The sequence below is a fragment of the Hylaeus volcanicus genome, chromosome 2, assembly GCF_026283585.1.
Source record: "Hylaeus volcanicus isolate JK05 chromosome 2, UHH_iyHylVolc1.0_haploid, whole genome shotgun sequence".
Classification (NCBI taxonomy): domain Eukaryota; kingdom Metazoa; phylum Arthropoda; class Insecta; order Hymenoptera; family Colletidae; genus Hylaeus; species Hylaeus volcanicus.
The window spans coordinates 2,664,487-2,691,286 of record NC_071977.1 but is presented as its reverse complement, the minus strand read 5'-3'; the positions used below and the strand labels follow the sequence as shown (position 1 = coordinate 2,691,286).

Below are 26,800 nucleotides of genomic sequence, written 5' to 3'. Positions count from 1 at the left end.
ACCTATTCTACATAGTAATTGTGTTGGTTTCGATTTGTATTTCGTAGGCGCAGATATCCCCCTGTTATGAGGCAACCGTTACCAGCTTTCTTGTCATTTCGGGTTGCCATCTCGAAGTTGCCGCGAATTTATCACTCAAATGAAATTTAATCAGAATCTGTCAACTATCAATCAAATACGTAAATTATATTCTCGTTTAGAGTGATTATGGATTATAGTTTCGCGAGTTTCATTTACGGTATAACAGTGCAAAGTGATAACTTTAACAGCTAATGTACCGTTTTGCATTTATTCATTCTTTATATTCATTTTATTCTCGTTTTACATTATTTTGCATTCGCTTTGATATCTCTCTTCGCAATTTAGCCCATCAGGGATTATTCTGTTGCGGTCCACTGACTTATTACAGCTCGAGTATCTCGGGACCCCGAGGGCTTATAGTAGCCCCGATTATTGTTGCTAACCAACTGTACGTCAACAAAAATGTAACCTTGTATATGCATATTATGTTTCCATCCGAGAGAATACGAAATTCGTAAATTTATAAGTATTGTAAGTATACGGTTAATTAAAGTTTTACAAAGTACATATATTTTGGTGAATATCATATCGTCCCTAGATGGAATGAATTACGTGAATACTATATCGTCGTTTATATTGAAACAAACCAAGCGAAATCAGTATGCTAGATTTTTGTACACTGTACATCACAATGAAAAACGAGGCCTATTTTATGTAAAACTGGATGATAATTGTAAGCAAATTAATTTAATATATTTGCAACTTACACTCTTACATTTTTGAATCATCTAAACTTCAATGGTCCTCAATTGTATCTTATCAATTATACAACTTTCATTCGAGTCCTCGTCGCACACAAAAATCGATTCTTCTGTATAAACAAACAAATACTTCCAAACTCACAGTAATTCTACCGAAATGATTTCACTTTGATTTTATTCGTGCGCAAAACACATTGTCATCCATAAATTGTAATGTAACGATATCGATCGAATTCGATGTTGCATCCTACTTTTTATTAGCGAGAGCTGTGCTGCATTACATAGCCGAAGGAAAGGTCTTGGACATGCAAACAATTGCTGTACCATACAGATATACAGGTCGAGGTTTGGCACGGCTACTCGCTGAGGTATTATTTATTTGTTCGCCAATTGCGATCCGACATTGAAATTCATTCTCGTTTCAAATTTATGCTACTTTCAGACAGCATTTACGCACGCTATCGTAAACCATTACTACATGTACTTGACGTGCGAATACATGCAAAAGTATTATCTTGCGATTAAGAACCCTGACCTTGAAGAACGTATCGTTGGACCGCCGCATATTTTGGAGGGACCTGATTCGGAACCATTGGATCCGGATATTATTTACGAGCTACCGGATCCGGAAGACTTTTTGATATACTCGTCGTAACGAGCATTTTTATTAAAACGATTAAAAGATCAAAGGTTGGACGATTAAAAGATCGGAACGAATTGTTGGAAATGGCTAATGGGATACTACGAATAGATTCAAATAACTTAAAAGCGCAAACGTACGCTCTTTATAGGGATGGAAATCATAGCGAAGGGTTGAAATATTTGCAACCGTTTACAGAAATCTTTTTCTGAATTTTAAATCTGAAGTCTTAATCGTTTTAGAGATACCGAACGGATGGCCACATGAAAATGTTTTGAGGATGCAGATTTTACGGCAGAGTTGGTTAATTTGTATCTATCCATTTAGATGTTTTCGTCGTCTAAGTGTTGTGAATTAAATTCAACTGACTCGTGAAATATTTATAATTGATACCGAGTAACTAACAATGTGTAGTCGAGTGTGTTTAAAGTGCATTTAAAGTTAATAAAGGTGAATCGCAAATTAGTCGAAGAACTACCAAGTGCGGTTTAGTCTATTGCTTTGTCTTTGGCCTGTTTTTCGAGATAGTGTTGTCTATAAGCTCCCGAAGGGTCGTATTTTGCCTCGAGAAAGCTCCAATCTTCTGCTCTGTGGTCGATTAAATGCTGGGAGACTTTATCTGCAACTTCCTTTTGCTTTTCGCTGCAGCTCATACAATCGTGTTCCAATGCATCGGGAAGATTTTCTGTAGTAGGAATTCAAGCTCAAATTAGTTCGTCGTTAGTACGATAGAAACATTTTTCATGTTCACGTTAAACAAGTGAGACAACGTTAGTTTATTTAATATTAATTTACGATATTTCAATGGGAAAACGATTAGGGAACATAATTTAAAAAATTCCATTAAAGCTCGTAGCCAGATAAGATAGAACACTTTTTTAAGTATGTTTATTAAGTATGTATAAGTCTCACTTGTAACTTTGTCGAATATCAATCTTCGATATTTAACGATTTTGACGGAAAAAGATATTTCGAAAATAATTCGTAACTTTTGAATGATCTGACTAGTTGGTACCAATAAAATATATATGTTATAGATATTATTGAGGTACATTTATAAAAGAAACAAAAACAGGTACTTGACGATGAAAATATTGTAAAGAGAAAGAAATCATTTTTCTGGATCTTTTCAAGTATTTGTATACTTCAGAGTCTGCGAAAGTGGCAAACGTTACTTAAGAAAATAAAATACATGGAAATTAATTTGTTTAAACGAAACACTATGTGACTGACTAAAAATTACAATCCAGGCTAATAATTTATCAAGCATTCAATTTTCATTTTAATATTAAATTAAATACTTCAATGATAAATGAATCATCGCAGTTAATCAAAGAAATATACCAAACGGTAAATTCTCGACATATAGTAGATACCATGTATCTATTAGTGATACATGTTAGTGATACACACAATGTTTTTCTCCTATATTAAATAATACACGCGTATTACGTACTTTTAAGTTCAGCAGCGTCAGGAGTGCAAGCACCACGATCCAATAAACAATTGACGTATCCGTTGAGAAGTCTCTCGGTACTGATCACCGTATCAATATCTATGTTATCGTACTTGGTCGTGTACTTGTCCTCGCCGAATACGTCTGCCAAGAGCAGGCAGCTCGCAAGTGCAAACGAAATCATGACGCTCTTCATCTTGGTGCAAAGTTTGGTTTTCGTTTGAAGCTGATTTCGCGATCACTGAATGCCGAGCTCGTTACCATGGACGTTTTATATGTCTAGGATACGGTTCGTTAGTCGCACGAAATCGCGACCAATTGCTTATCATAACCCAAGAAAATTGTACTCTCGGCGTAATAAATCGGAAAACAATGAGCGTTGACGTTATTCTCTTGGACCCTGAAACGTCCGTTACATGGAACGGCAATCTCAGTGTCTACGCAGTTCTGGGATCCGATTTCAAATTTACGAGACATCCGTATAATTTTGAAACACGTTTCGTTTTTCAGATTTTGGGATTTTGGAATTTTAAAGAGATTCTCATTTGTAGAGAAATACCTCTGGCCTCGACACATTTTTCTGTTTTTCTTAATTTAAAATTAGAAGAACTTCTCAAGAACATTTCAATGCTTTCATTAAAGATGAATCAAGTAACCGAGGTAATAATTTTTTATTATAAAAGAAGATACACGTATAGAATAAGAAAAAGATAGATCAAAGAAAAAGAAGCATCGGATATTCAAGGTAAAGAAGATGTCGCGATATTGTGCATCAGGTTAGGAAAATTTCCAACGAAATTGTTCAATTAATGTAGCAGTTATTGTTGCTCTCGTGTATTGGTCGTAATGGTCGATGACGCAAACGAAACACAGAAGAATGAAACACAGAAGACATGTATAATGAGACAGAAAGAAAAAGTTCGTCATTTTATCTTCTTTTTTTTTTTTAAATATATTTTTACGTTCTGTAATATTTATCATCGTGATTATCATCATGATTATCATCATGATTATCATCATGATTATCATCATGATTTTCAAGAATATAGTTAGAAATAATTGAGCCAACGAAAAAGTCGAAATAACTGATAAACGAAGATCATAATTAATCCATTTTGTTCATTCTAAATCGTGTCGAACGATACGAGTCGTGAAACGAATAATGGAAAAGCAAACTCCAATTATTTTACAGAGCACATTCGACGTTTCTACCTCACGTATTTCTCCATGCGCCAGTCAACTCCATATTTTTCATTCTTAAATCACAAAGTTATAACATCCTAAATTATTACTTGAGCATATTCTCTATTATACATTGAACATTTGCACATTCCACATTTCAACGTACCTGCATTGCAAAATTTTTGTAGTATCCATGTTTACATTTCACATTGTGGAAGTTAGTACAACATGGATATAGGATGTATTCTGTTCATGGAACAGAATGTAGAGTACAACGTAGAAATGTAGTTCGTAGTAATTAACATAATTATATAGAATATGGAATGTAAAAATGTGCAATAGAAAATTCGAAATACGAAATAAAACAAGCTGTCAATGGAGAAATTCTAGGAAGAGGTGTATCTTTAATTATAAGAAACAACGAAGCGAATGTTAAGAATGAACTACGCCTTCGATTATCTCCTTTCTAATTCCTCTCGAAGTGAAAACATTCCTACCAACGCCTGTCGCAGCTATCGATATTACGAAATTCAGAGTTCCTTAGTAACTTCTTTTCTTGCAGGAAGCATACGCGTCATTAGCATCGATGCATACGGCTACGTGAATAGAATTTGTTCGTGTTACGAAATCTCGCGTGGTATTGCAATCGATTCGCAAATATCGTCGCAGATTTTCCTTGAATTCGACAAAATAGCCACGAACGATCCCCGCGTCCTTGACTAGATCACGAGAACTTCACGATTCCTCGAATAGGAAATTGGCTTCGTTGGAGGCGTCTGATACTAAACAGGAACTAAGAGTTCCACGGAATCGATAAGACATTGTAATGCTACAAATGATCCCACCTCCGCATTATTTCGTATTCCTTTCAGGCGTCTCGGGCTTCGTAAATTCAACGCGGCGAGTACGCGTTTCAAGTTCTCGTCCCTGACTCGTGAAATCTGAGACTTCTTGTCGAGACTTCGCTACGTGAGATTTATACGTAGAGCTGCTGGGTCTCGCCATCTCCGATGATATCGTAGTCTTCCCTAGAAATCGAGTTACGAGCAGTGCCGACAAAATTTCGGGACGTGAAACCGATACTAGGAAAACCTGATACCAGGAAAAACTGAAAACTGAATCTACTAAGAATGATAATCGCGCTATGTACCGTCGGTCATGATTTAAATTAAACGCAATTGATGCGGAGACGAGTCGAGTTCGAAGGGAATCAAGTTTCCTTTTCGATTTTATGTTGTACTAATTCATGTTATTGTAATAACTTGTTATTCTTTAATGGTGTATTCTGACATTTTCTTTACTGTTCTATATCGATTTTTGGATTTAGACTGCTATAGATTTTTCATAGCTAAATGCTTCTGAAATGATCTTTTACTATGCTACTATACCTATACTTACTGAAATATAAACATTTCATGTTTATTTTAGTACCTATTTTGGCTTCAATTGAAATATAATTTTAATTTTGATATTCTTATCTTCCTAAACACGATCAACCTCAACTTTAATATTCCTACTTTAAAGGATCGCTTCGACTTTTAACATTATTACATTGGTAAACGATATCGTCTTTACTAATGATATCGTTAATCCAAAAGTTTGGCCAATATAATAAAAATACAAACTTATTTGGGAACATTTAAAAGGCAGACATCCAACAAAAATAATTAAAGTATATAGGTTCGATTGTGGTACGTTTTAAAAAACAAGAAATACTTTTGCTGATATTTATCTAGAACTACGTCGTTATATTTTACATTACTGCTACACTACATTACTACATTCCACGTTCCACATTTGTACATTTTATATTTTTCACGTACAATTAGATCACAACATCCTATATCACTACACTATTGATTACTTTGTTCTTAGTAATAACGCAATACCTTATTCTTAATTACAGAGTAATGAAAAGGTATCCCGAATCTAATGTAGTTAAAAATACCTAAAAGTAACGAAAAAGTAATTACAACTACTTCAAGGTCGTTATTCTTAATTACAGAGTAATTAAAAGGTATCCCAAATCTAATGTAGTTAAAAATACCTAAAAGTAACGAAAAAGTAATTACAACTACTTCAAGGTATTTTTAACTACTTTAGATTCGAGACGCCTTTTAACTACTTTCTGGACAGTTACAAGTAGTTATTAAAAAGTTTATTGGATTGCTAGCAGTAGTTAAGTAATCGCAAATACCAATTACACGCGACAGAGTAATTGTAATGGCAAGTTAATTAAGAATTTACAGCTCTGCTAAAAATATGAAATATTCTAACGTAAAGTGTTGAACTGTCAAAAATGCAGAATCCAACATATACAGTGCGCAATGTATATGGAATACAAGAATGAATAATGTAGAGTACGATACAATCCGAAATACTCGATCGACGATTCCTAGGATGAATACATCAATTGACGTAGATACATCATTTTAGAATGAATTATAATCGCAATCTCTATTCGCACAATACACATCCAATTCAACGTCTAATTAAAATTAAAACTCGCTGCGTTGCGTGTCGTATCCTTCGGAATCGGTATCAGGTGACTCTGCGCATGCGTAACAGATCTTTCGACGATTCCTAGGATGAATACATCAATTGACGCGAATACATCATTTTAGAATGAATTATAATCGCAATCTCTATTCGCACAATACGCATCCAATTCAACGTCTAATTAAAATTAAAACTCGCTGCGTTGCGTGTCGTATCCTTCGGAATCGGTATCAGGTGACTCTGCGCATGCGTAACAGATCTTTCCAACGTCCCTCCAGCACTCGGCGCAATGAACGAAAGGACAACCAGGCGTGGTGCACTGCCGATAGGATGGTCCCTTCCTTGGCTCCGCTTCGCCACAAATCAAGCATCTTTCCCTGGCGCAGGCAAAGAACTTCAGCCATTCGAACTGCTTCGGCCATTTCTGTCTGAGCGACATCCAGAAGTCCACGTCGTATTCCAAGCGACGAGTTCTCACCAGACTCTTCACTTTGGCTTTCGCGAACTTCGCGAAACCGATTCTGCGACGGAGACTCTCGTTGTAAAGGTACAGCACTCGTCTCTTCTCCCTTTTTCTGTAGAAGAACGAGCAGATGCCACGACGAGTTCTCTGCGTGTAAACAGAGACGATGATCAAAACGAGAATGGCGAAAAAGGTCCCGTAAATTTGGAGAAGGACGCGAGGGAACAGTTTCGTGGGCCTTGGAAGACAGGCTTCGTTCGAGGTGACGGTTTTTATGTGCTTCTTCACGTTGAAGCCGCGCACTGCGCTTCTTATCAGCGACGCTATCACTCCTGTGCCACGGATCTCCAGCGACAAGTCGTGGTGGCCCACCTTGCCGATAGAAATTGATGGCGCGTTGCGGAATGAAATGTGAATCATGCGAGTTTAATTAAAAAGGGAATTCGTTGTTTCGATTAAGGAATTATTTTTAAATTGCTGCACGATAATTGATTTCCTTAAAATTGTCGCTAATGCTTTTGAATTTATTTCTTAGTTACACCTTTTCTTTTGGTCTATGTGATTTTCAGATAATTGTGTATCCTGAGTAGAATTTTATAATCGGTAAAAAATATTCTTGGCGATTAAAAGTATGTTTACCAATTAGATGTTGTACATTTCTGTTGTATATTTCCAATGAAATGTATCCACCGAATAATTTGAAAAAGTAGTTTAATATTGTACGTCTATGAAACATGTCTGTGAAATATTAAGTGTGAAATATATATATGATATATTTGCACTTTAAACATTTGCAGACACGTTATAAAAATGTCTTTGATAAGAAACATACTTAAGGAAATCAAATCTCATGCGATAATTCTAAATCCCGAGAAGAATTTTATACTGAAACTAGTATAAAATAATATACAAAATACTTGTAAATAATTAGTAACCCAATAAGTAACCCATAGAAATGATTAAACCTGAACACCGTGTATTTGTTCCTGTACACAATTTTAAAGAGTAATCCATATATTTAAATAAACTTTACCTGCATATACTCAATATGAGCATGCCTTCTAATCAGGTCCAACGTTTCATAGAAGAGGCTGTCTAAGATAACGAAGACGGTAGCAGCAGTAATTTGAAGAAGCAGCTTGACGATTTGGCCTGTCGCGCGAAATCCCTCTGCCTTGCTAGGCTTCCAGCTGTAAGGATCAACAAATTTTTTTCGTTCGATCTTCTTCAATGGCAGCAACGTCCCGCTGCCTCTTGCTTTTCTTCTGGCGTCGATTCGCCGGAAGTACGGCGTCACGTAGACGTTGTCGTGCTCGATATCGGTCAAGTACTTATCGTGATAGCTTTGTGCGTTCAGGATGATCTTCAGAAACACGAAGGACAAGCACCTCCTTATGATCACCATCACCGATTCGAAAAACTGTTTTCTCACGTTGAATTCGCTCGTCACAGCTTTGGCTGCGTAGACGGAGTCCTTCAGATCCATTATCACAGGCGGTCGTTTCAGTTTGTACTGCAGTTTGGCGTCCTTCAGACTCCTGCTGAACTCGTCCCTGGTACCTTTGAAGAAGGATCGCCCCGGTGAACTTCAACATACAAAATGGCGATTCGCAGGTAGCAAATGGGATCGTTATCTTATTGAATGTTATCGAAGGTTCCGCGAAGATTAATCTTGGAAAGATTTTTAGGTTTTTAACGTCGGAAAGGCTTCAACTCGGTGATTCGTAAACATTTTCGCGTCTCTAAGATTCTTACACACCCTTGAATTATAATATCATCGACGATGTTTTGGAAAAGCATAGTATAAATAGGTGCCTCGAAAACAGAAGAGATAATAATAATTAAGGAAATGATTGATTCTTAAAAGTAAGAAGAATCGTTAGATTTCCCAGAAGCACTAGTATTTGTAACATTAAAACTTCTTCGAGAATGCGTTCTTAATGTGTTCTTAACCCTTAAATGGACGATGTTGTTTTTAAACAACATACTAAACATCACAGATAAAATTGACCTTCTTTTAATTTTTTGTTAATTTTGACAACTAGTTTTTATTTCTGAACGAATTTTGTACTTTTTTTTAATGTTGGCACTATCCAATATTTTTATGCATTGAAAATAAGTTAATGTCAAATGTCACTTTGAAGAAAACTTTGAAAACGTGAAACAAAAATCGTCCATTTAAGGGTTAAATTAATCAAATATTTTGAATCTTAATCTCAACGATACGCCTTTTCTGATCATTTGTTCTCGAGACACACGTGCCAAAAAAGTGACTCGTTTCGTAATGTTTAATTATTGAGAATTTTATGAGAGGAAACATGTCGAATGCATACTCTTCAAGGCGGCGTAACCCTCGCCGATACCGTTGTCAACTTTTCCCTCGGGATCACAGACGCTGGCTCCACCCAATGACTGGACCAGGTTGCACACGAAAGTCAGCTTCATCGGCCAGCAAAGAAGCCACGCAACGAACACGGTGACTTTCTCGTAACAGCTGTCGTAAGCGCCCTTGAACATGTCCCTTTGCAATGCACGGCGAACCAAAAATTAACTGTTAAATGTGCAGGTATTGTTTGGTTGTCGATAATCCTTAGCTTTAAAATTATAGTTACTTTAGGAGTAAATAACAAGGAAAGCTTGTTACGTGTCCGGTTCCGATTGTTACGATTTTTGACAAATACCAGAATATAAAATAACATAACGCGATATAAAGTAATTCAATTTAGGTAATCATTCCCTGTCCATTCAATTTCTATTAAAACTCTTCGACAATTTGAATTTGAGCCAAAACGATTAAGTTAGTAAAGTATTAAGTTGCGCAATAAGAAGTTAAATAAATAAGATTACCTGCATCTGTCTGCTCCTCGACTGAGCTGTTCCTCGCACCTGGCTTCGATCTTCTTCTTGTACTTCGCTTCGTACACGTCTGCCTCCGACTCGGCTTCCTCGATTTTCATTTCATGCTTCTTTTCGATTTCCTCGCTTCTCTTCGTATCGTCCTGCAACTCGTCCAGATAATCGTTTTGCTCCTTCAATCGCAGCATCTCCTCTTCGCCTTCCACTTCCTCCACGATAGGACTCATCAGGTCTCTCACCGAGGACAGCGCATCCTTTATCTCTTCTCCATCAGTCTTCATCGAAAGAACGGCCTAGCCAATAAAGAACAATATTAATATCACAAAAAGGATATTGAACATTGCTTCTAATATCAGGAATCCGTCATTATTTTTGTGCGTCATTCGATACTCGTGGACTATGAATTATAGTAGCTGCTGTATATAGAAGCTGTAAGCTTCGTATTTATATTTCATAGACCTTCCTTCTTAGAATGTAAAATTTACATTTACACTTACATATTTAAATGAACATATCGTACTTATACGTGTCGTTTATGAGGATTTTAGTGTAGATATATTTTAATTCTTGTTTAAGATTGATTCGAATGAAACGAAATAAGTAATTTTCGATGGGCTTCTTATTTCATTTTCGTACTTCCTTCTCTCAGGTTTATCGTAACTTCGTTGAAATGAAATAATTAATCTATAAATATCTCTGTAAATACGTTACCTGTTGAAACGGTTTGAACATCAAGTCGAACCGTGTTTTGGTGAGATTGTACGTCAGCTGCGAAGTGCAGGCGAACGTCCTCACTACTTCCTTCGCGTTAATCACCATATTGAACACCGGGCCAGCGATTACGTATCCAAAAACCAGTGCCCTTAACACGCTGCGCCCTGAACGGCCAAAGAACGATACAACTGACAACAGGCTAACGCATCTCACCTGAAATCAAATCAAATATTGTCAGAATAGTGTTAAAGTGCAAGACATCGTGAAGGAATTATGTTGTTGTATTGTATTATTTTATTTAAATGAATACTTTTATATTATCTTTTTCTATTTACTTTTATATTACTTTTATATTTTAGATGTATATTTTATAATGTATACTTTTACTATATACTAAAACACTTTTTACTACGATACAACACCGAATACTATCAAATGTTAATAATGACATTGAATTCTTCTTTTCAAATCCTAAAATATAAGAAAATTTCAAAAGCGATCCAATTTAGTCAACCGTTATCTATCTATTGATAGATATTGCACTCCCGTTTAAGTATTCAAATATAATATAATAAATAATATAACGAACACGCGTCGACTCGGGTAATTTTAATGTAAAATACCTGAATGGACGCAGCGCATCCAACGGACAGCATCGTGACGACGATGACAGCAAGAACGAAGCTGGTGTAACGATCGAAGTGGAGATCAACGATGATGAATTCGTATAGAAGAACGCCCAAGACGAAGCCCATGAGGAAGCCAGCGAACGCGCGTGACTTTTTGTGAGTGCCTATCGGATCGTAGGAGATGTGAAACAGGGTTGGAAAGTGACTCGAGTAATACTTGAAGAACTTTTTTTTCAACTTTTCGACCCGACGGCCGATGTTTGTCACGTTCTCCATCTTTCTGCTCGCCTCTTAGGTCGTTGAACTTCTATCGCGGAATCGATTCATGCGATATTCAAATATATCGCGGTGTCGCCATCTTGTTAGTTAGAAAGAAATCCTTCGTAATTATTTTAACGTCATTCTTCTTCGCGTCACATTTTTGTGGATGTCAGATGAACTTGTTACCAAGACCTCGAAGTATTGGGAATCTCGATTTAATTATAATTAAATGCGAGACACTTGGGTTTTTTTTTTTTAACTAAGTTTGTTATGCATTCAGAGCGAACAGTTATCAGCTGATGACAACTTGATTAACAGACAACCTTTTTATCTTTTTTGATCCTTTGTAACTATTGTTTATTGTTCCATTGGCAGTCATTGTTTAATACCGGGCACCTGAAGTACCTAGAAGTTAAGTTTAAGAAGAAAAAAAAAAAGAAATTACCTATACGAAGGAAATTGTTGCTTCGAATAACACACTGTCGTGTTTATTACAGTTAGAATTGCCTGTATAATATTTGAAATTGGTTAAAGTGTAATATCAAAGAGATGCTACTCGTTTACTATTAATTTAGAGACAAAGAAATTTTAGTAGATGTACTAACACTTTGTTGCACACCATCAGGTAAACTATACATAATATATACTTGATATAGACACAAGATTTCTTTACAAAATATGTCATGCGTGTTCGCATGTACCATGATTAAATAATTACTACGTCACAACTATTTGCAGACTATCCGTAACATTCTTAATTGACAATAATACCTTGTCCTTGTGAAAATGACACAATGACTGCCTGGGGCGACGCGCGACGCATACAAATCACGCTGGACTATCATCCTAATTTCTTTATTCCTGTGCAAGGCTACCCGGCACGTGCGCGTTGTAACGTTAAAAGTAAAAGGAGAATACGGAAGCGGAATAATAGAACGCTCATGAATTTTGCGACGTTTTATTAAACAGGCTTGCTGATTGAAGCTGTTTCTTACAAAAAAAAACAAAAAACTATTTATACAAGTCTCCTTTAGCGAGGCTGCTTCCCTGCACGCGTTACAATTGGTCGTTGATCTGCAGTCGAGTTTCGTGCGTCGATTATATCTATATTACTGGCGACGAATAACCTGGATGAGTTCAACTGCCTCGTGAGGCCACGGAACGGAGGATTAAAGTAGCTCAAAGGGAGAGAGCTAAAAGAGGAAAACAAAGAATTGCTAAAAGATTCGAGGTTTGCGGAATCCAAGGATCCCAATTTTCTAGGAATAACAAACGAAAATATTAGCGATTTGACGACGGATGGAAGTTGAAGCCCCCTCAGCCCCCTTCTTCAATATCCGCCATTGAGGGTAACGGTGGCAGTCAAACTCAAACTTTGATGCCGCGCTTCTTCGCTTCCTCCTCGAATTTCATTCTGTACTTCTTGTCCGGGTCGTATTTGTTCAGGAGGTTGTTCCACAATTCCGGTTTGTTTTCCGTGAGGAATTTGATGATCTTCTCCGTCATTTGCAGTTGCTTTTCCGAGCATTTGCTGCATCCGGTGGCCAAGGCGTCGGGCAAGAGTCCTGAAGATCAAAAAAAGAGTTAGTTGAAGGAAAAGAGGATGAAACAAATGCGAGTACAAGGCGACGATTTTTGGACGAGGTGGATGTTGATATCGTAGACAAATTTTCTTTTTTATTCAGAGATACGCGTATTCGAATAATAGATGAATCGATACACTACGTAACGATTTGTTTACTAAGTTTACATTATTAAACAATTTGCACAAGCTCTCATTCGTTCGTCAATGTCCAATGTAACTTCATAATTTAGATCGTACTTATAGATCTGAAGCTGTTTATCCAATATTTTAGAGCACTCTAAGCATTTAGGTAAGAATTTTGTTCGGATCTATGTTCGAACTATTCTGATTTTATTTCATTCGCTTTCGACTTGTAGAAGTCAAGCTTGAGTTACTGCGCAAACTTAAGTAAAAATAATAAACGATGTAAGAAGAAAGAAAAGAACGAAGTTAACTCCGGTGACTTCAATGCTGTATTTTTAAAACTTCATTCGATTCGTTTCCTTATGTACAAATATCAACGTAGGTATTGGACAACATCAAAACAATTTCATTCTGCTACATATAAAATTAATAAAATCAGTAATACGCTATCAGGTACTACCGTCGTTATTATTGAATCGAATCTTTCTTAATTATTTGTACCTTGCATTATACACCAAAAATAACACCAACGACTCTCGATATCTTAAATCGCGTGTGTTGTAAGCACGCTATAAATTTCATGAATTTATAAAATATGCTAACGTGGAAAACATACCGAAACTATATTTTGTTTCATAAATTTATACATTAATTTTGAATTCGATATAAACGGATATATTTTGTATATCTTCGGCATAAATGTCCACCGATAACCAACGTTCAAAATGGCGGGTTTTACTCACGTTTGAGTTCGGAGCCGTCAGGCGTGCATTTTCCTTCGTCCATCAAACATTTGAAATAGTTGGTCAAAAGTCGGTCGCTGTTCAGAATTTGGTCCACGTTGATGTTGTCGAACTTGTTCGTGTATTTCTTTTCGTCGGATTCGGCATAAGCGATCGCCACGAAGGCGAGCAAACAGAACGCTGCGAATTTCATGGCTGCGCCGAAAGAGAAATTCGAATTAGAACAGTGGCGTTCGATTGGTTCGCCAGTAAACAGCAAGTTGGATTTTTATCGAAGTCTCTGCAGCCAGCTGACAATCACGACACAACAACCGACATCGTATCTTTCGAATGGAGAACGTCAAGTTGACACCTCAAGGCAATCAAGAGTCCCAGTTCGAAGGAGAAATTAGCTTGCGACGCAATTCATCGCCGCAGAATGGGAGTGTTTGTTTTCAAGATTCGGCCGAAATTGTTTCATGGTTCAAACATAGTTTTACGGAATGTTTAATTATAGAGAAGATCCAGTGACGTAATTATTTAACAGAATTATTAGTAAGCACGTGCGAATTCGTCTGCTTTCCGGAATGCTAACGCTTAGAAACACGAGAATATTTCTGCAATTTGTATAGTTCCTACCTTCTCGATTAAATAAATATGCAAAAAGAAAAGAAATATAAATCGATCGGTGAAACGATAGGTGACACGCGAGAGAACGAAAGGTTTGATTCGGAATGCTGGATTAGAAACCGAAGATTTCAAAAGGGTCTTCGTACGACGTATCAATACCATGAGTTTTGTTTGTAAATAAAAACAAAACTGTGCTTCTTTCAACGACTTTTAACCACTTTTTAAAAACAAATACTCCACTGTGTTCGTCGTAGTTGAATTTCATTGTAGGTTTCGACTCTATTTTTGAACAGCTCGCAGGAACAATTATTATCGCGAGAGAACGGACACTCGGAGACGTGCGACACTCACTCACCTGAACGTATTAGCTGCGATTAGATGCGATTCTAAAGATGTCCTGGCTGACGGCACTTATATATGCCCAGTCTCCGGTGGTAGGATCAATCGAGGTGGTAGAGACCAAGGTGGCCGAAGGTGGGAACGACTACGGCGGAACCCCACCTGGAGATTTGTTCTTTAGCTTTGTTTTGTTGGAATTTCGTGGAAAATATTCGATCTGTTCGGTCGATGCGATACGACGCGCATTTTAACACCATTTTCCTTCTTCCTGGTGTGCGACGAGGTCTCTTCAAGATGCTTCTGCACGCGCAAGATCGACGTTGCTGCGATTACCGTGGAATACAATCGTTCCTTTCAATAAACATTCCCAAAAAATCCGATGTTTAGTTACTTTCGAACGAAAGATACATAATTACTTGATATCTTCGCTATTTTATATTATTCGTACATACGTTTGCTGTCTTAATAACTTCTAGGTAAACGAAGAATATGTTTCCACTTGTGCTCCACACAACTGATCTCCAATCAGTTCCTGATTTTGTTGCTATCGTAATTTAATAAATATCGGTTCAATTTAAATAGTAATTTAAATATTCTTGAATATATCCGCGGTGTTCGTTACTAGTTTACGTTTAAACTGTACCTCAGGTTCTCTGCGGAAATAAATGAAATATCTGTAATTGATACCAATAAAAAATTCGTGTACATATCGAGGAAATGAAAATACTTACGTAAAAATATCAAAAGTCCACATGGATAATGCCACGTTAATCGCTGCGTTCTGAATCATTTCCCTACGTCATATTTTGATCGATGGCCTCTGGTGGATACGTTCGACGTTTACATTTCGAATCATCTGAAAATGAAATAATATCAGTTCAAGGATTTCGAAGATAAATTACGAGAAACCTAAAACCAAACGATTCAATTAAAATTCATATTTTAATCTGAAAAATTCGATTTGGTGCGACGTGGTTACTAGGACAGATCGCAGATATTAATTTGCATGTACTTCATTTTTATTTGCACCGAACGAACCCAAACTCAGAAGGAAATCTCCAGGAACGTACTATGCACTTTTCCTTCTCCTTCTTGTCCTATCAAACAGCTTTAATTTTTTACATTTTGCTGCATTCCTTTTTAACCGATGCCGTGTCAATTTCTGAGACACGAAACAACGGCAAACCAGTGACATAATCAGCGATTCTGAGGCTGGAGTTTTAAAATTGACGACAGAGCCCTTTAAAAAATAAGCTAATATTTCAAGAATCTGAATTCATACGGGAATATTTATTCGATTTATCAAACTAATAGTCATTTTCTCTATCCGGATTTTTAATATACGTTAAAATTGGGCCTTGCAAGCAATTTAAATAAATTTTCCATGCATTATTTTTAAGCGTAAACTAACATATGTAATTTCGTATAAATTACACATGTTTTGTGCTGCTGATAGTTGAATAGTTGAAAAAGATCATGTAACGAATGATTATGTATTTATTTTTTGTTACTGCCAAAAATAATCATTTCGACACAATTTTGTACGTCAATTAAGTGGCCCACATAAGACGATAATATTCAGTTGTAAATGGAAAGAAAAATATAGAGAAACGTTTGTAAGTTAGAGTTTAACAGCACTTGTTGACAGGTTTGTTTCTATGTATTTCGAAAATGTTCGGGGATCACCATAATGACGCAAGCCAAGGGAACGTGAATTTATTCATGAGATTGTTTCAAGAGACATTCAAACACAAATCATTGGATCGAGGATCGACTAACGAAACAATTCATCTTTCGATAATGTAATATGCAAATATCTAAAGCGAATGTTTAATCGAAGAAATGTGGTAATTCTAAGGAATAGTTGCTCAAGTGTAAAACTACTTGTTACGTGTGCTAATCTTCTCTTACGGAGAAAATCGTGTATACTTGAATAAAATGATGTTCTTTGCATTTTCAAACATGATATATTTGATGCGTAATCGTTTTACTTTTACTTCTACTTTCACTTTTATTTGCGAAGAATCGTATGTATCTTTTTCATCGTTATGGTCAGTTAGTTAAACTATTACACAGTAGTATATACGTGGTAATACATAGTAGTACTTATTAGGTGATAACAGAAATGTTAATTGTTTTTTTACGGTATTTGGAAGCAACACTTTTTGTCCTCCCATGATTAATCATGTCAGAAATACTCTAACATCGACCGACTCATGCCTGTACTTGATTCCAGTAATTACGTGTGAGTAAAAAATTTGTTTACCGACAGTCTCACATATACCTCAGAATATTTGCAAGGTATATCACATAAACGCATTGAATATTACGTATGTATGTAATAATAATCGCATAATATTAAAATAAAAGAAAGGAAAAAATTTAAAAAATAAATACATTTCCATAGGATAGAACATAGAATATAATATTCAAAGTCTCTTAGCTTTTCTGCATTCGTACTAAAAAGTAAATTAAAAATAAACACAAGTTTGTCCCTAAAACACGATTCTCAACAAGCTGCATAATAACGATATCGCAGAAGACAGCTTTTGAAAATTGATGACTACATTTTAAATACATAAGGATTCGTTTAAATTTGATCGTCATTCATTTTGGAGTCTGCACAGCACGAATATTTTATATTCCGTAAGTCAAAAGCATTTTATTACAAATCGGAAGTAAGCATTCATCGTCTCATTAGAATAATAAATTGTGATTTACAGATCCTTTAATTAAAGAGTTGATTAAGAAGTTGAAAAAGTTGTAGTGCAATCATTACAAGGAAGCCAAACTAGTAAATGAGACTAAGTGTTGAAAATAAAAAGATTAGACGAAATTTTAATGTAAATAATAGTAAAAAAAAAGTAAATATTAATTTTAATAAGCATAAATATAATTCCAACTAAGAAAATTTCATCTAATGAGAATTGTAACAGTTTAAAATGATTCATCAATTTCATTGAGTAGCTAGGTATTAGTAGTAAGGTGTGATTTAGTGTCTCTGAATGTATTGAAAATAACAAGTGGAACATTAAAACCCAGTGATAAATTAAGAATATATCACTGCGTTACACTGAGGTTAACTTATGACTATTACGGGATCAAGGTTTAAGGAAAGAGTCTGCTTTATATTTTTCCTCAATAATTGCATATTCATGAGTGGAACGAGTTTAATGTTTTCGATATATATATCGATATATATATATATATATATATATATATATACAATAAATATTTCTTAAAGCATACAGCACGTGTAGTGGAAATATTTGAAAGTAACTGTCTGTCGTAGATCGTTGTCAAAGAAATTTCCTGTTAATCACTCCTGCAAAAAATTTGTATAAAATATAACACGAAAGCTTTCTTGTGGTATACATTTGAATTCAAACGTTTTCTAGATAAGCAACGTTACCTCGATACGACAATACATATAAATTATAAATAAACTTCTTCAAAAACTAAATCGAATGGCTTACATCAACATTACGGTCCAAGCATCTTAAAAGCACCGAAACTACCGTATCCTTGACATTAATCGTCAAGTTTCGAAATTAGCGAATCTTATATCCTCGAGTGTGCTTATATAACTGCAATAATAGTATTTTCGGAGAAAATAATTTACGCAGCGCTAATCGTCGCGAGTCATTCGTATCTTTTCCACGGCCTGCGAAATATATGAATTAAAACGACAGAGATAAACTTGGATGAACTTCGAAATTAACTCTTAACGCTTGTTTCTCAGTTACACTATATTTCAGGCTCTTGCGAAAACAAATATTCATGTTTTTAGACATTGTGGAATCGTACAACACCGAGTCACTAAGTATTATGATTCCGTAAATGTCGCTGCAATTACACCGTGCGTGCATTGAGATTTCCACTAAATGGAGACCTAAAAAAAACCAATCATAATGTATAATTTGTATCATTTTTATGATTCACAAATCTGCATTATAGGTAGGAGCGATCTCTTGGAAGTAGTTGATTATTAAATAAAAAGTATTAAATAAAAAAAAAAAAAAATGCCAGAGATCTATTCACAAAACCATTTAAAATAAAGCTATCGACGATGGCTCCTGTACGTTAAAAAACTGATTAGCTCGTGAAAGTATGTTAAGCGTTACTTGCATCCGTTTTGCGAGTTGTCATAATGGCTGAGCCTTCGAAATAGATGCAAGTAGCGTTTCAGTCTAGCGGAGATTTCAACGCGCGGAGTATGCAATTACAGTGACACATATTGTATAATCATAATCGGTGGAATTGAAAAAAGCGATGAGAAACGTACGTACGCGTTATTCGAACGAAGGACGTCGTTTAAGAGTAAAAAATAAAAGAAAGAAAAAAAAATGACGGAGTCGTTATACGCGGTTGATTCAAGAAACGTTAACGAGCGATGGCGTGTCACATCACTTGCATTCGTTCGATTGCTATGTAGATGGAATTGTTGAATACGTATACGTTTTACTTGTAAAATGTTCTAACTTTGCTCGCAACATTGTGCGTCATTCGTTGAAAATTGGTTCTCGCGATAGTTGTCGCAAAAAGCGTTCGAATATTGTATAAGATTCATGATCTGATCGTGGCACAAACAAATCTGATGGATGTAAAGGGTGAGTACATTTTTGATTTTGATCTTTCTCCAATTTTCCGATATTTCGTGGGTTCGTCCACCGATACCGAACATAAACGATCTATTTTGAAAGTTTCGGAAGATTATAACTCCGGTATAAAAATGATGCATCGCACAAATGATATAATTGCTACATGGTACTATGTAAGATGATCAACTAGAATGGATAGTAATTCTCATGACGCGGGAGATACGTCGACATAATTAGCGATGCAGTTATCCATTGGAAAAACTAGAGCTCCATGCTTACGTAGTTTACTCATACCATTGATTAATGACGAAGAATCAGATGATCGCATCGCACGCTAAATATCAATGTCATTAAGCAGCAATTAGTCATAAGAAAATATGGTAATGCTAAAATGATTAATGTTGAACTTGACTGATATTAATTTATTCTACTGTTCTGCATGCACTATAATTACTGGATTGCGGATGCTTATGCGTTTATGGCGAATGAACTTTATAAAAATTGGGGAAATTGATGAGAATTTGGACAAATGCAAAAATCGATAAAATAGAAAATACGAATTTGCATAAATATCCGCAGTCTAATAGTTGTTGATTCGGAGAAGATATGGATACCTGGAAAAATATGCAATTTTATAAGGAATGTACTCCCTCAGCGCGATGAATTATTCCTGAAACGAGCTTGTGGTTAATAGATGGGAAAAGTTATTATTGAGAATCGAGTCATACATAAAATAAACAAAACCGGAAGCGGAGACCATGTCGTTGTGGCATTTAGATTTTATGTCAATGGCTCATATCTGAAGACGGAAGTATCGGGACTAATGCAATATAATACTTCCGCTTAATCTATAATCCACATGTCATGAAAAAACAATCGCCATAATCTCAGAAATCTCGTTTTAACTGCTAAGTTTCCGAGTTTCATTCTTTATTTCAAATTGACTGGTATATTTAATAAACGAATTGCGATAGTTATTACGTAAAATATTTGACATACGTTTACATGATACCGTCAGAAACGTGTACTTCTCTTTTTCTTCATACGTTTACTTATGGCTTTTACGGATACCGACTAAGCAAACTTCCTGAAATGGGGAAAGAAAGGACAAGTTACATTTTACTGCTTCTACGTATCGAAATAAATAACAGGCGCCTTTTTAAGGGAAAATACCTATTGTACAGTTTATTTTATACATTTAACGACTGTTTGATTCAAGTACAAGATTGAAAGCATTTCTCGCATCGAAATATTAATTCTTTAAAAAATTCCTAAACCAATGAGGCGTTAACGAACGCGTTTCGCGTCGCACGGATTCCTCAAAATAACGTCACATCGATTTCGAAACGATTCAAATTTTGCGATCACAGTCACTCTTTTACCGTTCCACGAGCTAATACTCTTTTCGTTCTCCATCGTTTTCGTACGCAACGGAAAATATTGGTGCGGATGACATTTACTAAACTTTATAAAAGTTAAAATGCAGTGCTTGGTTCGTCGCAAAGACCGCTGCGATTCTTTCTATCAGCATTTATTATTTTTCTTTTTTTTCTCACAAATTTATATATTATCGTTTTCGGTAGTTACAGGAAGGCATGCTGATCACTTCTTTGTTTGAGGTAACCTCGTCTACACAGGGCGTCGAATAATTTCCAATCAAATATACGCCGACAACGTAAACTAACAAATATCGGTAGACAAGTTCGTACGTTTACAAACGAAAGAATTATAACTCCTCGGTCTTCAAACAAGCTATTATTTAATTTATGTTTCGATCTTTTATTTTAGAATGATTGTACCTCTCAAGCAAAAAGAATATTTATCGTTTAATATTTGTTTTTTAAATTTTGTGTATGTAGTTAAAAAAAATCTTTTCTGCTTTTTTTTTTTGCTTAGAAGAGATCAATCGCATTAATTTATGTATTAATTTAGAAGATGGCAGAAAGGACAACGCAGACCTAAAATAAATAATAGTTTGTTTCAAACAACAAAATCATCATCCTCGAATCTGTAACATAAAATTGTTATACACATGGCATCGTTTTTAGAAAATCTTGAGATACGAATCCGTCGAGTACGCCTGCGTTTGTCGCACATGAGAACAAAGCAGGTTTCGGTATAAAAACCGACATCTTCATGATTCACATCAAGTATTCTAATTTAAAAAAAAAAAAAGCAAAAAAAAAACCATTCGAATACAAAATTCAACGACTGCGCGTTTTCATTTTGAACATAATAAAAAATTCTGTACAGTTCATGGAAAAATTCTTGTACGCCCTCGAAGAAGAGAATACAATAGTAGAACTTCGATCATTGTGCGTGCGAATTAAAAATTTCTGCAAATTATGGAAGTAACGAATCCGATAAAAAAAAGCTCCACTTGTACGAACTATCTTCATTATCTATGTTCATTTCTACAGATGACAAAATTTTATTAGAATAATAACGATTTATTTGCTACGTTCATTCCATTAAAGAATCGTTCTTGTAGAATTCAAATTATAATTTTTATTATATAAACGAAACATCAAAAATTTGTTGTTAATTCCGTTTTCGTTATTCGAAATTTTTATCCGAATAAGACTTTTGCTCATCTATGTTTACAACCATGATTTCAAAAAAATGGAAACAGTTTAGTGAAGCATGTCTCTGAATTCAACGTCAGCCGTCGACTGCGAATATTCCAACTTACCTGTAAATAGGTTAAGGTAAACTTCCTAACACGAGAACAATTATTAGCTCTGATACCGTAAAAATCAGAAGAGTCGACAAGAAACATATTTAAGAAAACAAAATAGCTTTCTTAATCGTACTAGATACAATCTTTCCTGTAAAAAACCGCTCATACAGTTAATACAGTCCATACATGGAATAGAACAAAGTGGATATTTAAAGAATTCAAATGAAAAATCTAAAGCATTACTCAAACATGGTACGATGGCTAAACGTAACAAGAGTGACACATTGATCTGAATTCCATACGTAACTCCACTCTAAAGACATCAACCCGAGAGACTAGTACCGCAAAGTTGAGAAATTGTACAGGATGGGCGAAATTTCAATCTAGATCTAGATCTAGATTCTAGATAAACACGTCGTATAAGAAATAAAAGTAAAAATATGAATCATAGAATGATGTGCATCACAGTGAACAAACAAAAATTTAACTGTTCAATCAAACAGTAATTGTTGCCCGTCTCTATGTACGGATAGCAATGACGACAAAATTCTCGAACAAATAATGAAGGAAATCTTCTATCATTACGTTTGATCCTTCCAACAGTTTAATTTCGTCCTTGGACAATCGTCATATGCCTATAAGTAACGCTGTTAGGTGTTGCCATTTAAATGGTCCACCTTGTAGTATAATAACACGGGACGAAGCTACTTTGGATAGGGAACTCGACGACGCTTCAGGTGAAATTATTGAGGTAGATGGACAAAAGACGAAGGTTGACAATCGTAACCGTGATGGATGGAAGAAAACATGTGTATTTACACGGTTCGAAAATGTGTCAAGAACATTCGAGCCCGTAAGGCACGTAATCGTATCGATAATATTTTTTTTTTGGAGTGTTTGCTTGTGCCTCACCCTGCCATAAATAAATATAAAACGTTGTAAATAAATGTAGTACAAGAACTCGAATTTTATGGGTTCACCTACGCTCATGAATGCAGAATGAACGAAAGACAACGATCCGTTTAATCGAGATTCAAGCATGCGTACTCGACGTATCTCTAAACTCGATATTTTTTCATTTACGTAACATCACACAGAACAACCTTTAGGCTAGGTATGACCTTGTTTATCGGTACACGAGTTACAAGACATCCCGTGTTTGGTCGGCTGAACAGCCTATGCGTAGTGGACCCATCTCTTATACAAATATTCCAGTCAAACGACAGGCTAGTCGATCTGCGTATGGTTTCGTAGCGCAGAACGTAATAGTTAAACGAACTTAAAGTCTTTGTCTTTAAGCGTGGTAAGCGGACGACACAAGTGGCTTAAAAAAAGACTGCGAACTTAGCAGTACGACAAAACGTAGATAAAATTAAATTTGGCATCGCTACAATTCGTGCCCCTTAAGAATCTCAACTTCCATTGGTCGACTTTCGAGTCGTCCAACCGACGGAAAAAAAAAAAAAAAATGGAAATTAAAAATGTTTATAAGAAATGAGTGCGAGTCTATTACAAAAATTATTTACGCCTATTTATAAACGATTCGCTGTTCACACAAGTTCGCAGAAAATAGTTTACACCGAATAAAAGGGAATAGTCTTCTACTCTCCGTAAAAAATATGAGCAGCTATTTCCCTATCTCATCACTTAGCTATTTAAGCAATACGCCATAATAAGTATTGTTTTCAACGGAAGATACTTTAGACTCTTCTTTTTTTTTTTTATACATACAAGATTTTGTATAGTTACTCGATCGCGCGTAACTTCCTTTTTTCATGTATTTACATAGATATAGCTTTTTTTTTTACTTTTTTTACATCCATACAATGATACAAGCTAACAATGATTTTTCGTTTGCCGTTTGAACTAGCGTTCAAATATCGATAAGCGCGAAAATTCGGAGAAAGACAAAATTACTTTAGAAGCAAACGAGTAATCTTGTTAGATATTTTTTTTTCTTTTAATTTTTCAAGCGTACCAGAATGGCGAGATATATAAAAACATGCGACCAATTTATGGTAAATAAAAGCTATAAATGTGTTTTATGTAAAGCCGTCGAAGCATGCATCAAAGAGTATCTTCTCCCAAAGATGCAACAACGTGCACACTTATTACGGCACAAATATTTTCGTCATTTCGATTAATTAGAATCTATGATTTTTACTGCTAGTATTGTAAGCAACTGAAAATAATTGCTTTTTTTTAAAACGTTAAAATGTCTTAAGTTCTTATGTCTTTTCTGCAATATGAGTTTGGCTTAGAACACCATCATTATCACGCTATATGCTTTTTAACGCTTCATTAGGTTACCACCATAGTTTGTGCTTTAGAAGTAGTAGTATCACTAGAAAGGTACTATTTTTCATCATATATACAAATATTACACAGGCAACAAATAAATTACCTAATATCATATATTTCATGGTGATAACAAATGTCCTTATGATCTGTTTTTTGTACCATCCCTTATCAATAAGGAATCTTTTGTGTCGTTTAAAGAAATTCGACGATTGCAGAATAAAATACGTTGGTTTGCGTGTGAATCACGCATATTTCGTGAGTACTAAGAACCGTTTTAAATCGACTCATTTGAACGGAACATTAAGAACTACCTATGTTTCTGCATGGTTTCTCTTTCATTATGGTCATTAAGCTATCGTTAAATTAATATTCAATACTATCATGAATCTAACGTGTATAAATATATTACGGTGCTGTGTTTTTGAATTAAATATATTTCGATACATGCCCAACCAGTAGCATTCGAACACTGTTAGATGAAATGTCAATTGATAACGTTTCCGGGAAGATATGTTTCATTCGATTTCTCGATGTAATAAACTAAACAACCTAACCTGGATTAATGCAACATCCTTACATTTCCTTATTGTCAAGTATGGTAACAAATCACATTCAAAACAGATAGAAAGGAGTATGTGCACCTAGTAGTCTGTACAAGAAAATATTACAGTGAAAGAATTAATTGAGCAATACTTTCAATGGCTCTATAAAGGCAGTGTATGCGATTTTCTTGAACAGTGTTAAATAATTCCTAATTATACACTAAAAGATAAACGAAACCTAGGACAACGATGCTCGTTTGAACTAAACAATCGATTTTAGTTCATGTTATCGTTTTTTATGTAAACGATAACGATGATTTAATACCTGTATTCTCGAAAAGTAATTAGTAGTATCGACAACTGGCGATGAAATTGTTACAAATTACGATCAGGTTAAATTTGAAAACTTTTATATCGATACAGCTACCGTGATCACTGTTAGGATAATAATCTATATTTTGTTACTGATAACAAAATGACGAATACGATTTCGTAGAATAGTTGAAAGTACTAAATATTTTAAATATTTGTAACAATTTACCATCCACTTCGACCACTTCAATGCTCGCTATTTAACAATTTAATAGAAGAATTGCAATAAAGAATCGATAATCTATACATGTTAAATTATACACGCACGCACATTCTCTCTCTACCTGCTCTATATGTTAATTAAATCAGACTCGAATTTCAATTATATCTAAGACTTAGTTTGCAAGATAGAAGGTGACTTAGAGTTGAAATGGTCATTAATTTTTTACATATTTTATCAGTTGGCCGCGATCCAGCCATTTGCTACCAGATAATGTAGTATTTTACTCTCTGGTTCCGACTGAGGTACAACGCCAGATCTCCTATTACCATTTAGATACTCCTGTAACCACATAATTTACGCGTATAGAGACTACGCGCGAAGAAATAAGAACAATCCAGAACGATTCAAAAAGGATTGAACACTTTCCAAATGCAGTCTTCACATAAATCACGGACACTCATAGGTAGGTGCTAAGAAATGATTCTTCACTTGAGGATGTGTAGATATTGATATTGGATGACACTGATTAAAAAAGGTAGGAATATGTAAGAATAGGAAGCGAATCAATCCTGAAAAAATGAAGATCATGTTCCTAAAGTACCTGATCACAGAGACAAAGCGAGGATAACTTTTGTTAAAAGAACTGCTAGAAGCCAAAAACTCTGAAACGTAAAAATTTGTTTGCGGAAATTTAAGAATTCCGATACATTCAATACTTTTTGAATCACCCTTCTGTAAACAATGAAATATAAAACGCTATTCACGAAAAAAACTTACTTGCAACAACAATGTTTTTTGCGTTAAATACTGCGTTGGCTTCAGATCAAGTTGGAGACACAAGGATTTTTCTTGCTTTGTTAACAAATGAGCCGCAGTTTCCAATTCTATGTCTCGGTCCCCTAAGTCTCCTGCTGCTGAACAAGATTTTCCGGAAGTTGTCGCAGTACAATTCTTTTCTACGGTAGAACTGGAGCTGGTAGAATGTTGGCTGGAAGAATTCAGATTGTTATCCGGCTCCGCCCACTGATTGGCTGGAGTCGTCGTCCGATTGGGATTGGTTTGACTGATTGAGGAGCTGCTGCTGGGCAAGTCTTTTGCAGTGTACTTTCGGTCGATTGAAGAGTAACTTTTTTCTTCTTCTCTGAAAAGTAGAAACGAAATATTTTACCGTCTAAATCGTCTGGATCGTAGTATCGATTAGTGATTATCTGATTCTCTCTCTCTCTCTCTCTCTCTCTCTCTCTCTCTCTCTCTCTCTCT

The 26,800-nt window shown here is 35.4% G+C and overlaps 4 protein-coding genes and 1 long non-coding RNA gene across 9 annotated transcripts in view; 2 read left to right on the top strand and 3 right to left on the bottom strand.

The window, feature by feature from the left end:
- The first annotated feature begins 239 nt into the window (after positions 1–239).
- LOC128872206 (protein NATD1-like) lies at positions 240–1,437 on the top strand. Its single transcript, XM_054114658.1, has 3 exons — positions 240–754; positions 1,044–1,150; positions 1,225–1,437. The coding sequence occupies exons 1-3, from the start codon at positions 625–627 to the stop codon at positions 1,435–1,437; spliced, it is 450 nt and encodes a 149-aa protein (XP_053970633.1). The 5' UTR covers positions 240–624.
- Positions 1,438–1,457: 20 nt separating this feature from the next.
- On the bottom strand, positions 1,458–15,038 carry LOC128884834 (protein sneaky-like). Its single transcript, XM_054138484.1, has 11 exons — positions 14,898–15,038; positions 13,934–14,128; positions 12,853–13,047; positions 11,216–11,385; positions 10,590–10,805; positions 9,870–10,171; positions 9,356–9,543; positions 8,056–8,582; positions 6,828–7,394; positions 2,879–3,104; positions 1,458–2,107 (listed from the first exon to the last, which is right to left on the bottom strand). Exons 2-11 carry the CDS (start codon positions 14,124–14,126, stop codon positions 1,911–1,913), a joined length of 2,781 nt encoding a protein of 926 aa, XP_053994459.1. The 5' UTR covers positions 14,127–14,128; positions 14,898–15,038; the 3' UTR covers positions 1,458–1,910.
- Positions 5,452–6,835, top strand: LOC128872207 (uncharacterized). The gene is made up of 2 exons (XR_008456116.1): positions 5,452–5,978; positions 6,078–6,835. It is a non-coding gene; the product is annotated as an uncharacterized LOC128872207 (long non-coding RNA).
- On the bottom strand, positions 6,747–12,848 carry LOC128872203 (protein sneaky-like). 2 transcript variants are annotated; one of them, XM_054114654.1, is made up of 6 exons: positions 11,216–12,848; positions 10,590–10,805; positions 9,870–10,171; positions 9,356–9,543; positions 8,056–8,582; positions 6,747–7,394 (listed from the first exon to the last, which is right to left on the bottom strand). In XM_054114654.1, the coding sequence occupies exons 1-6, from the start codon at positions 11,495–11,497 to the stop codon at positions 6,747–6,749; spliced, it is 2,163 nt and encodes a 720-aa protein (XP_053970629.1). In that variant the 5' UTR covers positions 11,498–12,848. The 2 variants fall into 2 exon arrangements, with proteins under 2 accessions (XP_053970629.1, XP_053970630.1); XM_054114655.1 differs by having other exon boundaries at positions 6,747–7,169.
- A 51-nt stretch (positions 15,039–15,089) lies between the features above and the next one.
- The window catches only part of LOC128872205 (transcriptional adapter 2B), a 15,846-nt gene continuing 4,135 nt past the window's right edge, over positions 15,090–26,800 (bottom strand). Inside the window, exons 9-12 of one of the 4 annotated variants that reach the window (XR_008456114.1) lie at positions 26,318–26,681; positions 15,613–15,737; positions 15,334–15,534; positions 15,090–15,232 (exon numbers count right to left, since the gene is read on the bottom strand). Coding sequence is in view for 2 of the 4 variants with exons in the window: in XM_054114656.1 (XP_053970631.1) it covers positions 25,775–25,879; positions 26,318–26,681 (469 nt within the window). In the remaining 2 variants the exon portion in view is untranslated. Of the gene's footprint in view, positions 15,535–15,612; positions 15,738–22,954; positions 25,880–26,317; positions 26,682–26,800 lie in introns of those variants that run through there. The other 3 variants (XR_008456115.1, XM_054114656.1, XM_054114657.1) reach the window with 3 other exon arrangements.